This window comes from Nanorana parkeri, unplaced genomic scaffold, assembly GCF_000935625.1.
Source record: "Nanorana parkeri isolate BGI_ZX_2015 unplaced genomic scaffold, ASM93562v1 scaffold26, whole genome shotgun sequence".
Taxonomy (NCBI): domain Eukaryota; kingdom Metazoa; phylum Chordata; class Amphibia; order Anura; family Dicroglossidae; genus Nanorana; species Nanorana parkeri.
In genome coordinates, this window is record NW_017306294.1 from 3,057,253 (window position 1) to 3,074,661 (window position 17,409).

Here is a 17,409-nt window from a genome sequence, read left to right on the forward strand (position 1 = left end):
TGAAATCCAATTGTACCCGTCCTCTGCTGATGGACCTGTTGGGGAACTGCAGCAGAGGGCGGGTACAATGCTAGTTTACTATTGGCTATTGCAAATTGAAATAGCCAATAGTAATGTCCCAATGCTTTTCAATAGGAAAATGTATTTTTTTTTCTTTTCCGAAGCTAGCCGAAGGATCGGCCTAAGCTACGACCAGATCCTTCGGCAGCTTCGTGAATAGACCCCTATGTATTTCTAGTGGATATGCAGTTAAATATATTTTATTCAAACAGCGCAAACCCCCTAGCATAGAAATCCCATAGTAGGAGCCCTCCAATAATTCGATATTCAAGTACAATATAAAGTGCATCCAAACATATTTATTTAAACATTGCAACAACCAACATATTAACCTACAGAACCATCTGTACAAATGCAATCTATACAATACCTGAAAATGCTCCACTCTGGTTCAAGTTTCATAATTCTAGGATCTTCCACATACTCAAATGCTAACTCCTGAGGAATTTTAGATTTGTCAATCTGAACAGTCACTTTCACCTTTTCTAAGCCTTCAAGAGAAGCTGTGGTGTTACAGAATATCTCATTTGCTGTTCTCCTGCAATAAAGGTAGTGAATATTATAGCTAAACAAACAGCACACAATAAACTCAATAAACATATATAATGTATACATGCTTGTCCATATATTAAAGATGCACCAACCACAAATGCACAATAAAAGCAACTTTATCGAATTGCTAAATTCTCTGGACATAAAGATATTTTATACCTAACACCTAGCCAGCATCTAAAAATGTATAAAATGTATAAAGGCTAAGCAATTACTCAATTCATGAAAACTGGTGTCTTTGTCAAATACCTTGCCTAGCTATGATAAATGAAAGATAGATTACTTTTTACATTAAAATAGGATTGGTGGGCTGTAGTAAAACTTTAAACCTTACAAGAACTATCCACCGAGGTGGACCGGCGGAAGGGGGGGGGGGGGGTTGGGGGGGGAAATTTTGAAAAAGGGCTTGGCGGGGTAATTTCTGAAAAGATTTTGCAGATAGTATATACATCAAAGTAATTGTAAATTATCAGTTTACAGTTTTAGTACATACCTAAAGCATTTAAGAAATCAAGTTAGGTATTTGATTAAGCCTTGTGGGTGAAACACGTAAGGAGAGAGTTTAATTTGTTTTGGGGAGCTTTGGAAGGTGTATGCTGTTTCAAGGATTAAAATCAAATTTGCATTTATTTGGAAGAAGCATTAAGTGCGGCTCTTCTTGGACAAAAATTCAGACAGGTGGGAGCGAGCCTTTTGCCAGCACTTGGAGGTTCCTCTTCATATAGATCTGACTGCAGAATCTGAGCTGTGAGAGTTGTGGATTATTTTGAGGTATTTTTATTTGCTTCAAAATATAAAAAATTATTAAGAATCCACTAAAACATATTTTAGGGCCACTGACATGAAATAGAGACACTTAAATAACCTCACCAATAGGGAAAATACAGAGGCTGCCATTTATAACATATCCTAAAAATTAGGGATGCTAAATCGTGCCGATTCAGAGTATTTGGGTAAGTACTCATACTCGCCCAAATGCTCCAATACTTACCCCTGAAACCGTTCAGAGGGAGATTTCCTCTGACCAACGGGAGGGAACATAGAGTCGGTTTCCCGGCCAATCAGGAAACCAGGCGGCAGGTAATTACTTGGTGTCCGGCTTCCTGATGGGCCAGGAAGCCAACTTCATGCTGTTTGGCTGACTCGATGCTGATTGGCTGTGAAGCCGGCTTCGCAGCCAATCAGCTTCGAGCCGGCTTCCCGGCCAATTAGGAAACCAGGTGGCGGGTCATTACGCGCCTTCCCAATCTGAATCGAGGCGGTCAAACAATCCAGCTTCCTGGCCAATCAGCATCGAGCCGGTGTTCTATCACTTTAGAACATCGGCCAAACAGCATGGAGCCGGCTTCTCCGGCAATCAACAAGCCAGGCAGGGGGTAATGGCTTTGCTTTCTGATTTGCATATTTGTTCTGGCTCACAAACACAAAAACATCCAGAGGATCAGAAATGGCAGCCTCTATATTTCTCATGGCAGGTCTACTTTCAGAAGGGGCGGGGCTATACTTCTCAATACCATGAACAACCAGGAATTACAAGATATCTACTCACCGCATGTGAGCGGCCGTTTTAATCAATTTTAACTGTAAGTGACTGCTTTTTTGTTTAATAAACGTTGATGTCGACTACACTATGAGGAGTTCTTTTTTCCTTTTTGTTTTTTCGCTAAATTATTGATCCATGTGACGCTGATGAGACGGCCGTGGGACTACTAATTGGCTTTTGATCTCTCTTTGCCTACGAACACCGTGGGTCTGGTGAGTGCGCATCCCAGAGGGGAGTTTTGGCGTGGACACTTGGTGTGGGAGAAAGATTGAACTTGTTTTTGAAGCTTATTCTCATCATCAATACATCATCTATACCTGAACTTTATAATTACTTTTGAATTCACATGGTGATTCATCACTCCTACTGATATTTTTGAGCTAATTTGCTGTTAACCACTTTTATTAATTTTTGTACTTGATACACGTGTGATTACAACATAATTTTTATTAAGGTATAGTTAATTTAATTCATCTTAATGCACTTTTGCACAAAGTGAAATTAATATAATATACTCATATTTTTGTTCACCGGTTATCACTTTAGTATACCTTTATGATTGCAAACACTCATTCAGATTTTGATCACATGTTGTTTTGCTAACACTTATTTTATTCACTTATTGGTGACCCCGAGCACACCCATCTACATACTTTCAGATATTGCACAGCACCTATTTACCCAATAGCACTGCATTGCAGTGTGTTAACAAACACCCATTAAAGTGCATTGTCTTGCGCACTACCGTGCTTACATTAAGGCAGCCTACTTATTTTGAATGGGCTGCCAATGTACCACAAGGCAGCCAAAATATGCATATGACCCTTTTTTTAATGCAATGCATAGCATGTGGGTTGTGGTGCTCTGCAGTGCTAGTCCATTGCCTCCTACTATATAATTCAAAATGAAGGCCACCACAACACATAGATGTATGTTGCTGTAACATGTGGCAAAATGCGTGCTTTGCTGCCTATTATTGTAACACAGACCTGATTGGGGCCTAAGAGAGAATGATGAGTGTCAGGAACAGGGCTTGGTAACTGCTGGATTTAGACAAGGAATACATAAATTGATAACATTAAAACACAGTACAATATACTGCAGGACTGGAAAGCACCTGACACTTCCTTTTCTACACAGCACATCTACATCATCTTTATTCCACTATGAACTTACAAATCTTTTTATACACTACAGTAAATATGCCTAAGGCTGGAAAGATTTCTGTATGCCTTTCATAATGACTGCATCCACCTTATTCACTTTAGGTATTTTGGTCCACTTCACTTCAAGGATGATCTAAAGAGCTATCATAAATACCAAAGAAGAAAAAATATGTTTAATCCTATTACTAGTTTCTTTTTTATCATACAAATGGGAACAAGATAATTTTGTGTAGATTTAAAGCACTTTGTGAAATAGCCTGTAACCTTAATCTGAATATATTATGTATGCCTCATAATATATTCTCAAGAAAAACTGCATTAAAAGAACATTATCTGACAAATCATAAAACTACTGAATACTAATACATTCCGTATGTGACTGTCTCATGTCACTGCTTTAATCTTGTAAATCACTTGCACAAATGCAGATCATTATAAAACAGTTTTGATATTTTATACACACAGTTATATAACCAAATTTTATTTTCCTCTTGTGGCTTAATTTTACTATGATCAATAAATAATGCAAATAATAAAAAATGAATATGTGTCTAATCTAAGCACCACAGATAAGCCATGGTCACAAAAAAAGATGATGAATGATTATGCAATGCAAATGATATATCATAGATAATACATGGCAAAGGCAATATTACCTGTCAAAAATGCACGGCTGTCCACCAAACATTACTTTCACGCTACTTCCTGCACTTAAGTTTGTTCCGGTGATGGTCACTTGTGTCCCTCCTGAGACGGGTCCTTGGGTGGGCTCTAATTTTGACAAAGCCAATGTCTGTTAAAAGAAAATGAGTTACTTTAATCACTGATGTCTGCAGTTAGAAATGTATTAATTGTATGTGTCTATATAATTATTTCATAATTGAGAATTTATATATGTTTTATTTAGTTTCTTTTCATTTAATTTGAATGTTTATAGTTTTTCCTTTATTTTTAAACATGTCTCTGTTTTTACATATTTAGATGTAGGAGGTCATCATCTCAGATAGCTCCATTTATTCAATAGTGGTAGTGTGGTCAGTAGTTTAGCATTACAAGTACCATTCAGTCAACAGCAGTAAGGTCTAAAGCTTGCCATATGCATTAGAACTCTATTAGACATACATTTATGAAAGAACCATCTCACAATTAGGGAAAATTACTAAGACTAAAACAGACAAAATCTGGAGCAACTGAGCATGGCATCCCATCAGCTTCTATCTTTTATTTACAAACATGCTCAACTGAACAAGATGAACACAGAATCCGAACTGGTTACAATGCACAGCTACTCCAGATTCTGTCTTGTCCAGTTTTAGTAAATTTGTAAATGAGTAAATTCCCCCCTTATGTTTCCTGAACTAGTTTCTCCCCAAAGCTAAGTGCAGCCAAAGTTTTCTAACCCACCCTATCATTTTGTTGCCTAAGAAAACTCATTCTGAGCTGTTGTTTGATTCCCTACAGACAGTGTATCACTGTCTAATTCAACTACAAATTGCAGCATCAGGAGACTATCATCTAATTTCTATTGGCATCTTTAGGCTGGCCATTCATAAGTGTTGAGAATATCTTTTGATTTAACAGGAGTATCAACACCAAAAGTCTGTTCCATTATCTTCATAGAAAATAGACAAATTAACTCATAACATTTCCATGCCCAACAAGAAGTAATTCCAAGTATCACAACCAACCAATAACATCATAAACGCCATCTCTTGGTGTCTGCACAGTGTAACTAAACATTCTTCTAATTATTCAGAATGCTTGGCTAGAGAGGTTGCACAGCTCAGAATGACTGACATAGTTTGCAGTCCTACCCTGAGGCCTTTTCAAAGCAAAGCTTAATTTGACTTGAAGAAAACTGTATAGAACTCATATTAAGTAACATTTATGAGAACCAAGTTAAATTTGTGAACTTAGCATCATGGCAACTCACCATAAAAAAGCAAGAGGAGTTTACTAAATGATTTTTCTTTGTTCCTAGATTTGTTTTTTTTTATCTCACATACATGAGTTAAGGCCTGCCCTACTGTGTCTTCTAGTAATAGCTCAGATATATCTCTAGTAAGATGGAAATTCCCTTCCAGCTTTTTGCAACCCTATTGTGAATTTAACCTTCCGAGGACCACCAAAACCATCAGTCTAAGGGGATTCATTTTTGTATTTAGAATGTGATAACATATGATTACTGTCTAATACAGGAGATCACAATGATACAGAAATAAAGCATAAAAAATGCCTATTTCAGAAATGAAAATCTGGAGTGTATACTTAGATTAGCATTTTAATGGAAAAACTCCTAAGGACTGCAGGAGAAGAGAACATCTGCATTCAAGTGATGAGTTATGCAGAAGTGACAGCATATTCACAAACAATGGAGTCAGTGACTATATGAAAGCTGAACCTGCTATTGCTTGACTATGTGAAACTTTTGAAATTTGGGTCTGGAAAATGTCATTTTAACTACAGTCATTATGGGCCAATTACTGACCAAGCATTCTTTCACAATAAAAAATGATTTAACGCAATATACATTCCATAGTGGTATATTGTATACACATACACACCATGCCATGTTCTCATCAGCAACACCATACTTATCATTTGTGTAATTCGTTTCTGAACATTAACTAAATAATCAATATTTAGTATAGTATCATAGCAATGCTGTTATCCCCTATTCTATTTGTTGAAATAATTTGTCATGCATGGTGTTATTTTTTAGAGGATATAATGAACAGCTTAAAAATATCCTCATATGGACCAAAACATATGGCTCTAACGAATGATATGTACACCAGGCTTACATTTGGTGCACCAGAGCTTGGGATATGTATAGTTTCTTTATTTCACAATGTAAACTAATATGATGTATGTCACAAAGTAGGTATTTGTAGTCTTTAAGTACCGACCTGTGTAAGGGTTATTTTTAGGGGTGTTTGACTTTGAGCAACACACATGGTAGTTCAGAGGCTGCATTTGACCTGCTTTGTGTTCTGCTGTGTTTCCTTGGATGTAGTATGTCTTACTGAGGGGCATTTAAACTGCAGACAAAGCAGATCAAATGCATCCTTTTCTTGTCAAACAGTGTGTTTTTCATTGAATACAGCTGTATTTGCTTGAATGGAAACACAGCGTTTGACAAGATCACTCACAGACATTAGTCTTAAATACCTGGAAAATATTGTAACTATACAGCCAATGCAAAGAAATAAGTATTTTAGTAAGCAATGCTGAATTTCCATCACAAACATTGGTGTCCAAAGCATTACCCCTAGGATCATTTGTTTTACACATAACATTTTCTTGGTTTACTGGTTCTAAACTGGCTCAAAATATATTGGTTCATTTATTAAAGGCAAATAGGCTGTTCCCTTTACTTTACAAGGAAATATTTCCTTAGATTAGTGACTGAGTTGAAACTCTACAGACTTCTAGACTTCCATCATCCAATCAAGCAAAAATACAGTTTTTTATTTTATTTTCTTTGCACATCATTGGATATTCTTTGCAAAGTAAATTTGAACTCCATCCACTAAGCTAAGAGCAAATTCACTTGCAAAGTTTAACACCCTTTTTGCCTTATTTAAATCAAATCCATAGTTTCAATGCTTAAGTAAGTCTATATTAGATTTATACTGATATTAGGCAAAAAAATGTGTGACCAATACCTATAGAAGAAAAAAATGGACTTTGCCTCTTCTGCCTTTAGGCAGATGAAACACTATATGGGCAAAAGCATTTGTGGACACCAGATTATCCCACCTACTGTAAATCTAGCCATGATAGTAAATAAAGCAAACCCTAAAGCAATCTTGACTACAAAACTAATCTTGTTTTTGTTTATAAATTATATCTCTATCTAAAGGTAAGAATTTAGCTAAGAATAGAAGGTAGTGGGGCAAACCATATACACTGAGGCTTACCTTGACAGTTGTGGTGCTCTAAAGAAATACTGCTAATCTTCCTTTTAAGTCAATGGGACCAACACCTAACTCTGATTAATATTAGAAGCAGCAAGAAGAACTTTTTAGCACTAAATTTAAACAGGGGGTCTACCAAATTAAGTAGTAGGTATTATAATAAACATCCACCCTTAAAAAAATAAATGATGTTTTGTCAAGTTGAATAAAAATATTTTTAATGCTTTTAAACAAAGTTAAGTGTTAAAAAATCCTTTACACTTTCAACTAAAACTGGAAGTACAATGAGTTCTTAAATAATAGTGCGTATTTCTTCATATTTATGTATTCACACACTGGGAATTTGGAAGAAAAGTGGCTATGAACAATTATTTTAAATCATCTACCATTGTATAAGTCACACGCTCACTAGGAGAGCAGATCAAATATACAGATAGCATGGCTTAGTGGCACTTTCTTAACAGAAGGTTACTCTTAAGATACTGGACCTAATTTATACATATGATTATTACTAATAAAAACAAGGTGTTGAGCCTCATATTTCAATTAGTTAGACCAAGAACATATTTCTGTGTAATTAGTGTTCACTGTTGTGGGGTTGTCTCTTAGATACAGCACATACATATGCCAGGATGTGGTAAATATCCCTTAATTAAGATGAACCAGGTCTAGTTTACAAGTTATATACAATGATTGCCTGAGTAAGATCCTGACACACAATCTATTATTGACATGCTTAAAATCGTGGATTGTAAAAAAAAACAACAATATCCTGTGTTTAAAGTTTGGTGAAGGGCATTTGAGCAACTAGTTAGACATTTTTATTATCCAATTGCAGAAGTGCAAGAATACCCATTTTTTTCTATATAAGGAGGCATCTTGTGGCCCTATTCAAAGAGACAGCACAAAGAAACACATTTATGTGAGCATGTCTTTTATTGTTAACTCCACCCAAAGACACATATTCTAATCACACTCTCTATGCTCCTTATGCAACACTTTGGAACACACCACAGCCAGCACCACAAGATTTTGTTTGTTTGCTAGTGCTGTCTACAGAAAACCACCAAGTCTTTTTTTCTCCAAAACATTTTTAGAGATTTTTTTTTCATTAGCAGCAACCACATCCGCAGACAGACAGGAATGCATGTGTTAAAGTTTCCTCAGCACAGTGTGTCAGCAACTTTCAATGATAGAGATGTGGGTGGTCCAGGCTTTGTAATTGATAGCCTATCCAACTGTCGAACACAGCCAAGCCATCAGGCACCAACTCAGAAGCCATTAGGTGCCTGCCACACGTGCCAGTGGTTGCCGAGCCATGGTCTACCCCCTCACTGCTCTATCATATACTTAAAAAATGTTTACCTTTACATACATTAACACATATGTTTTCAGATTCCAAACAGAAGAAGACTTTGAGGGTTATTCACAAAGCCGTAGCTTCGGCTGATCCTTCGGCTAGCTTCGGACCCAGGACCCCTTCGGTTCAGTAGAACCGAAGTGCTGCTGTACGTGCTATTCACCATAGCTCGTACAGCTCCGAAAGTTGGCCGAGTGGCTCAGTGCAATAGCCAGCCTACTATTGGCTATTCCAATTTGAAATGGCCAATAGCAGCCTAGCTATTCATTCTTATGCTATTTGTTTTCTTATTTCTTTGCTCTGATGGCAGCCTGCGGCAGCTGTCAACATAATAGAAAAAAAAACATAGCAGGGGAATCAGCAAATAACAGGGAGCTAAAGCTTCCACTGTTATCTGATATCATGGTGGCTCCGCCGAGTTCTCAGTGTCTAATGGCAGTTCAGCATCCCCTGGTTACCAGGTAACCAGGAGAGGCTGAACTGTCATTAGCAGGGACGTGCAGTCAGGGGAGGCAAACCGTCCTTTACTTTAGCTTGGGGGTGGGGCTTTTGCCGACAGGAGGTGGAGCTTAACCCAACAGGGGCATGGCTCCAGCCGGCGTGGAGCGGCTGTGGATTGCCTCACCCCAAGCAAGAGGCACTGCACATCACTGGTCATTACAATGAGAGCTAAGCGGAGCCGGCTTTCATATCACAGCCGGCTCCACCAAGCTCTCATTGTAATAACAGCTGGTCCCGGCCAATAGAAAATAGTTGGGCGGAGCTAGCTGTCACTCCGCGCAATCATTTTCTACTTTTTTTTTACTTTTTTTAACAGTTTTTCTATTCTGCTTGGTACCATGGAGGTACCGAGCGGAATAGCTGGGCGGCATTTGGCTATTCACTCACTGCTATTCGACCCCTATGAGAATAGGCCGAACAGCAGCGAGTAGCCTACCAGAGGTTCGGCTCAGCCGATCCAGATGTTGGATCGGCTGAGTCAGTCTTGGAGAGAGTTTCAGTAAAACAGGCACAGACTTACAGTACTTTTGATTTGAGATTTGAAGTATATCTAAAGACAAAACCTTTTTTTTATTTTTTCTTAGTAGAGAAAATATTTTGGGTGGTCATATCAATAGGCTTTGCGCTTGTGTCAACAGCAGTTTGGGACACTTCTGAGATCATTCAGAATTCATTGACAGGTCATTTGATCTGCATTTGACCTTCTTCTTACCTGCATTTGACTTGCTTCAAGCAGGTTTTGCATTTCAATAGACTTGTATGGGAGTGCAAAACCCACATTAAGCAAACAAAAGCCAATCAATCTCTTAATCTCTTCAAAGTGAGATTAAATCCCCTGTCAAACAATAAACACCTGAACTGATGTCCTCACTGGAAGATTTCACCTTTATTCCTAAAACTTATGGCGAAAACTGAAATATTTTGGATTTCCTATCACTTCCTATCCTGGTGACGATGTTCAAAGAGAAAGGGTAACTGTACCAAGTGGGTCAGAGAGCAATAAAACCCCAAAAGATGCTCTATCATTTCCTCGTCTATTAAAACTAAAGAAAAAAAGCTTTACATACACTTTTAAAAATTACAAAGACTAAATACATGCACACATCTGCTGACTCACTATGTAGTATGCTTCAGAGATATAGCTCAATGTCAATACAAGCAATGGAGGATATTAATTTTAACTGGATAATGGGCATGCCATGTATATGGCTGTACTTTACGTCATTTATTTACCATTGATACTTTATTCACCTTACTGTGAACAGTTTGGCTACAAGATATTCAGCACAAAATATGTAGAAAATTGTAAATTTAAAAAAAAAAATTTCCAGTGATAGAAAAATATCAGAATTACATGCAGAAAAGTTATTATCCAAAAGCTAAGTGATACAAACGAACATAAATTATTTAAAGCTGTAGTTATGAATGTTTTATTTTCTATTTGCAGTATGATCAGAAAAGGAGATGTCATGTTTGATTGTTCTATTCAGGCAAACAAAAGAATACCTTGGTGAGAAATAGAATGGAAATTTAGAGAACATATTATCCCAAGGTGTTCCGCCACTTGTGTGTTTCTAAATACACACTGCCAATCTAAACTGGATCTCCAACCCACAGGAAAGTAATATCACATGTACAGGTCTGTTTGTGATATAGGTTACCTAATAGCCACATTGCCTTGGCTCCTTAGTTCAAGCCATGGTCTACTATTCGGAAGCTGACTTCAAACTATCATTGTCATTGCTCTAAAAAAAAAAAAACATACTAAAAGATTGGTATGTGTACTTATAGTGCATTATACAACAGACTAAAAGAGATATTTAACACAAATTAAAAATGTAATGTGTTGAGAAACCTGAAATATAGGCTGAAGCAAATAGGCAGAAGGGTGGAATAATAAGGTAAATTGCAGCATACAGAAAGTTTGGGGTCATGTGGAGGGCAGTAAAGAGCTACTTTATTCATATGGGGAGGAGTACTAAGTGGGGGTGATTATATATAAAAAAGAGATAGACAATTAAAAGTTAGCCACGTGACTCCTGTACATCCATTTATCATGCAGCAAGGGATGGTTATAGTTATGTCAGGGCAGTTCTAGCAGGGCCTTTGTTGGAAGGTCCTGTTATACTCAAATTTTTTATATTTATCGTATGGGGTGCCTTTGACTTGCATCCAGCAGTGGAGGTAGCTTGTTATATCCACTGTAACAGAGGATGCCCTGTTGAGTGTTAATGTACAGCTGTTGAAGAATGATGGCGATGCTCTCTAAGTGGTGTTTTCTTTTGCCAGCCTATGGGTAGTGTATCCTTAGAATGGCATGCATCAATAAACTGTTTTTATTTGATGTAATAAATCAGCTGTGGCATTTCACAGTGTGATTGCTACTTTATAATGAACTCCAAAACACCATATTACTAAACTTGGTGGCACCATTTCTGACATACTGTAGCTATAAATCGCATGCTTATTTGAAGATGACTGACTACTAAGTTGTATTTTAAACAAAATTGGATAATGACTTGTAATGACAGCAGCAGAGACTTAGGGCATAACGTCTACTGAGCTTAGTTTTGTAGCCAGCATCCAGTAACAAAAAATAAGCACCACATTTTTTTCCCATACATTTATGTAAAAGAGTGCACAAAATCAATCCAATGTGGGTTGGTAAATTAAGAATCCAATAAAGACAAGGTCTAAAAAGTCTCAAAGAACAATTCACTTTTGTAAGAATCATGAGGATACCATACACAGATGCACCAGCATGCACAATACCATACCATACCATACTATAAACCAATAAACTACAATTGTATTGATTCATAAAGGCCAAAGTAATGCACTTATAAAAGGAAAGAAGATTGCTTATATGAAACCCAGAGAATACATTCTGTAGGTGACTCTTGAACACAGCAAGTGGCAGGACACACTGATGTTCTGGAGATCATTATTTAGAAAGCATGGGGAATGTTACAGCTGCCATATTAGTCACAAACTTAAAAAGCAAACCAGGACTTCCGGTTCCGGCGCCCGATGGTGTAGTGGTGAGTGAACCGGCTCCGCAAAAAACCACGACGGAACACTGAACACAGCCGCTCTTCCCCGTGCAGTTTCGATCAGGCTGATCACCGGACACCTGGACCGGGTGATGGAGAGATTCCTCACTCGCAACACAAATACCAAACGCGCGTTATTGATCGAATCAACACAGCCACAGGACCAATCCAAGATGGCGGAATCTGTATAGAGTGCCGTGTGAGATACTTTGGTCTTCACATTGATCTATTTGCTTCTTCTTGTACGTGTATTTTGGCAGGCTGGGGACTCAATGAAACAGTGGTGCATGCATATGCCCAAATGCCTGTGTGTTTTTTGTTTTTGTTCTTTTTGTTGCAATGCTAGCTTGAACACAACTCTATGGATGTAATAAAACTGGAGGTAAGAAAATGAACACAAAATTGGAGTTGGTGTATATGGCAACTGTAACATGGTGCCAGTAAAACCTGCCAGGTTGGCAGGAAAAGTGATAGATGGTAGATACATTTCTCCATGGATCCTTAGATTTATCATCTAAGGTAATGCCAGCATAGAAATGAAGGTAAAGAAAAATAGCTCTTTACCTTGTATTGGTAAAACAAATCCTGGGGCTGGTGTTACTAGGAGTCTGATAGAGCTCTGGGTGGGACAGACTCCTAGTTCCATGGACCGTAGTTTAGTGAAGACTGCACAGGACTTAATTAGTGTGCAGCTGCACCTAGCTTGGGGGAAGTGTGTGTCTCAGTGCAAGGAGAGACAGTGTGCTGAATGCAGCAAGTTATGTGTTTGGAGCCAAGATTATCAGCAGGACAGGGTTCTGTGGATGGACTGTAACTGTTCCCATAAAGGAAACAGACCCAGCTCAGCGGACTATCGCTAATACCCAGTAAGGCTCAGTGGAGCGGACTTTTATTTGTTTATGACAATTTAAATTTTTGGGCTGGATACTTGTAACCTTTTTTTTGTCAACTGATTGCTGTCTGGAATTAAAGGTGGCATTTTTGTTGAAGAGACTGCAAGTTTGCCTCTACATTGAGACTGGTTCCCTACACAACCAATCAAAATTCTTATTTAATATTTCCATTAGCTAAAACCTGTTTTAGATAACGGCAATGGGTTTCATTTTGGCCTAATTTTCTTTTAGTCCAGTTTTATTGCCTCTATCCCTATGTGATAAAGGATAATTCCATTTAACATTGAGCTTCATTGGCTGGAATATGTATCTTTTAAAAAATAAAATGCAAAATGTTCAAGTTAATTTGATATACAAAAGTAAGAGAAAAAAATATGTTGATGGGAAAACTAGAAATCCCTGTTAGCCAAATGCTTATAGATATGTTGTGATATGCAGTTCTTCAAAAGATGTTGCTAGTTTGATAAGTTTTAATTCGTTTTGAAAACTTGGCACAATTGCATTTAAACTATTTAATTGATTTAAAATGACAGAAAGCATTCTTTGCTAGGCGAATACTATTCTTTGTTAAAGAAATCTGTTAATTCGTTCAGACAGCTTTGTATAACCATATTCTATTTCTCAAGAGTCTATTAGCAGTCTCAACAGTCCTACATAACTGGCCAAACAGAATGGAGCCTTGCTGTACTTCTACCGATGACTATTTACTCCTAAACTGCATGCTTTAAACTATAATGTTATGTGCAGATTATAGTACTGCCTTTCCAGAGAAACAAACAAAGTTCAGTCATTACCAGAAGTTTAAACCAAACATAAGTTTACTGATCTGGTGTGAAATTTACACCCTTGTGCAGTTTATCCCATATCATTACTTTGATATTATAGATAATAAAATAGCATTACAGTCTACATTGAATAATTTAAGTTTGGCAAGGTTGAGTTCACGCACTGCTAGAGTTAACTAGATTCTCTCAAGAGTAGTTGTTAAGGCACAAAAACATTGCTGAGCTCAGCAGACAGACTGGGTGCCATTCAAGCTCTTGCTTAGTGCTATTCATGAGGAAACGAATTACTCAAATCAAGTTGCATTACCCATCAAAATGAAGAGGCAAAGGGAAATTCTCTGAGAGATAAACTCTCTTTCCTAATGTGCCCTTTTCAGATGAAATAATTAAAGAAAGTGTGCAATGCAGTCAATTTTCAGTAACACTTCACTTGAAATGTTCAATCATTACAAACTCATTAGATGCTTGTGCAGATCTCACATGTTTTTCCCACAGGCATTCCAATGCAATTTAGTGTTAATGAACACTTAAAAACACTTCCGGATTAAGTTGTTGCAACAATAGATGTGATGAACTATAAAGTTGCATTAAAAAAATCAGTCTTCCATTCAGTGCTTTTCTCAAAGTTATACTCTTTATGAGAAGTCTTCAGTCTTAAAAAGCTCTCAGAATGTTTAATGCTTGCATATATCGGTCTCAACACCTTGCACACTTACTGCATATACAGGGATTCAGGTGTACAGAAGCCCTGCTGTAAAATTATGATGAATAAGAGCTACTAGACAACTAGATAATACAGTCAGTGAATGGTTAGTTTTTGCCCCAGGGTTATTAAATCTGGGTAATAAATGATTTCCAAGAACCCTGTTTACAAAAAGAGAGATTATAGGAAAAAATGCAGAAGCAAGTACAGCAGTTAGCTTCTGTCAGAGTATGTGTTTGGAATTGAAATATTCCTTATCAAATTCACACTGTCATTTTTCAAGCAGCTCCTAGTCTAATGAACATCTAGCAAATATTTCTGGTATTTTTTTCAAGATTGATAATTAATTTCATGCTGGTTGTTAAATACCAAAGAATGTAAATGCATACCAAAATTACAAACATATTTTTAAAGCTAACTGGAATTGTGTAGGCTGCCATTGCTGAACTGTCCTGAAAAAGGCAGGGGCTGAGTGTCATGATGATTCAATGGGGTTGATTTACTAAATGAATATAGACTATTCCCCTTGATTAAATAAAATGAAGCTGTGTTCACAGCAATCATCCAATCGTGTACAAGCCAAAACATTTATTTTAATTTTCCTTCCACATTAAAGTAAACACTGCTTCACTTAATTTACTAAACTCAGGCAACATTAACTTTCCAAAGAAATTAACTTTACTATGTGAACAGCTTCTATGCCTTTAGTAAATCAACCCCAATAACTTCAATACCATCAGAGCTTACCGACCTGTAAAGAGAAAGCGCATGCCAGGCAACCAACATTCTCTGAAGATGGTCAACATTAGCAAACTACATATTTCTCTCAGTAATTTTAATGTTTATCAAAGTGTTTCTGCTTAGCATTTATTTGAAAATGAAAAAGCCTGGTCATAGCTAGAAAAAAAAACAGTAACTAGAATGCAGAGCACAGTAACTTACAACAAAGTAGTAGAGCAGGGAAGATCTGGCCATAAAACGAGGTCTGCAGTCTCCCACACAGACATCCACAAATCCAGCGTGCTGGCTTGGCTTGGCATCCCCTATTTCACATACAATTCTGAAAGTATTAAAACATAGAGTTTAGTGGGGGCTTTTTTCAAGTTATTTTACTGCTTGTTATGAACATGTAAAATATTTGAATGTCCATTGCCTAGCCACACTTCTTCTTAAGCTGTCATTAATGAAAGTGTAATGGTGACTGAGTGCTACCTGTAGCAGGCATGCATGGCACACTGTGTGCCTTCATATTGCTTTAACATGTTGAAAACTATTTGATTGTTACTGCAACAACACATATAAATGCAAAAGGAAGTTCCTGATCAAAAAGGGTCCACTATAGATATCCAGGTGCACATTCAGCTCATCCAACATATTCCTCTTTCTAAACATGTATACATCACTCACCAGAACTCTCTGAACACATCAGTTTTATGTTTGTTTTGGTATTTGTTTAGCATAAAATGTGTCAGATTTCTGTAGCATTTCTGTATGTACCCCGTTTAAGTATAAATAAAAAAGATTCATGCAGTAAGTTCCAGTGAGTGCTGTAGCCCTGTATTGAGGTATAGGTAATCACACATACAGTCCAGTGAAACGTTTTAGACAGGTGTAAAAAATACTGTAAAGTAAGCATGCTTTTAGAAACAAAAGTGTTAATAGTTTATTTTTATCAATTAACAAAATGGAAAGTAAATGAACAGAAAAGAAATCCAAATTAAATCAATATTTGGTGTGACCAGCCTTTGCCTCCAAAACAGCATGAATTTTTCTATGTACACTTGTACACAGTTTTTGAACACAGAAAAATGGCAGCAGGTGCTCAGGACTGATGAGTCAAAATTTTAAATAATTGGCTGTAGCAGGAGGCAGTTTGTTCTCTGAAGGGCTGGAGAGTGATACAGTAATGAGTACCTGCAGCAACAGTGAAGCATGGTGGAGGTTCCTTGCAAGTCTAGGGCTGCATTTCTGCTAATGGAGTTGGAGATTTAGTCAGGATCAATGGTGTCCGCAATGCAGAGAAATACAGGCAGATACTTATCCATTACACCATACTATAAGGGAGGCATGTGATTTGCCCCAAATGTATTCTGCAGCAGGATAACAACCCCAAACATACAGCCAATGTTATTAATAACTATCTTCAGCCTAAGGAAGAACAATGAGTCCCGGAAGTGATGGTTTGGGCCCCCACAGAGCCCGATCTCAACATCAAGTGTGTCTGGGATTACATGAAGAGATAGAAGGCTTTGAGGCAGACTACATCCACAGATAATCTGTGGTTAGTTCTCCAAGATGATTGGAACAACCTAACAGCCGCGTTCCTTCCAAAACTGTGTGCAAGTGTACCTAGAAGAATTGATGCTGTTTTGAAGGCAAAGGGTGGTCACACCAAATATTGATTTGATTTGGATTTCACTTCTGTTTATTTTCTTTTCTATTTTGTTACTTAATAAAAAAATAAACTAATAACACTTTTATTTCTGAAAGCATTTTTACTTTACAGCATTTTTTTCACACCTGCCTAAAACTTTTGCACAGTGTTGTATGTTTAAGAATTAAAAAAGAAACAGGAGCTGTATTTGAGCATGCTTCTTCCTCAGTATGCCATAGATGTGACTAGTAGGAAATGGGAAAAGTTATAATAAGTGACTCCCTTTGATTTTCAAGCAGCCCTGACACAAAAGACACAAAGCGAAGTGAGCTGAACGTTGTTCGGCTATTCACTTCAGGCTGGTACGGCTGATTTCCGCCGATATACGTCGTGTGGCTTCGGGTCGGCCGCACATGCTCAGCATGTGCGGCCGACCCGAAGTGCAGAAGGAGTTCGACTCAGCCGATCCAACATCTGGATCGGCTAAGCCGAACCTCCG

General features: G+C 37.5%; 1 protein-coding gene across 1 annotated transcript in view; it reads right to left on the minus strand.

The window, feature by feature from the left end:
• PLXNA4 (plexin A4) overlaps nucleotides 1-17,409 on the minus strand; it is a 580,559-nt gene that overhangs the window by 115,134 nt on the left and 448,016 nt on the right. Inside the window, exons 13-15 of the mRNA XM_018566064.1 lie at nucleotides 15,479-15,596; nucleotides 3,978-4,114; nucleotides 431-598 (exon numbers count right to left, since the gene is read on the minus strand). Of these exons, the coding sequence (XP_018421566.1) occupies nucleotides 431-598; nucleotides 3,978-4,114; nucleotides 15,479-15,596 (423 nt within the window). The remainder of the gene's footprint in view (nucleotides 1-430; nucleotides 599-3,977; nucleotides 4,115-15,478; nucleotides 15,597-17,409) is intronic.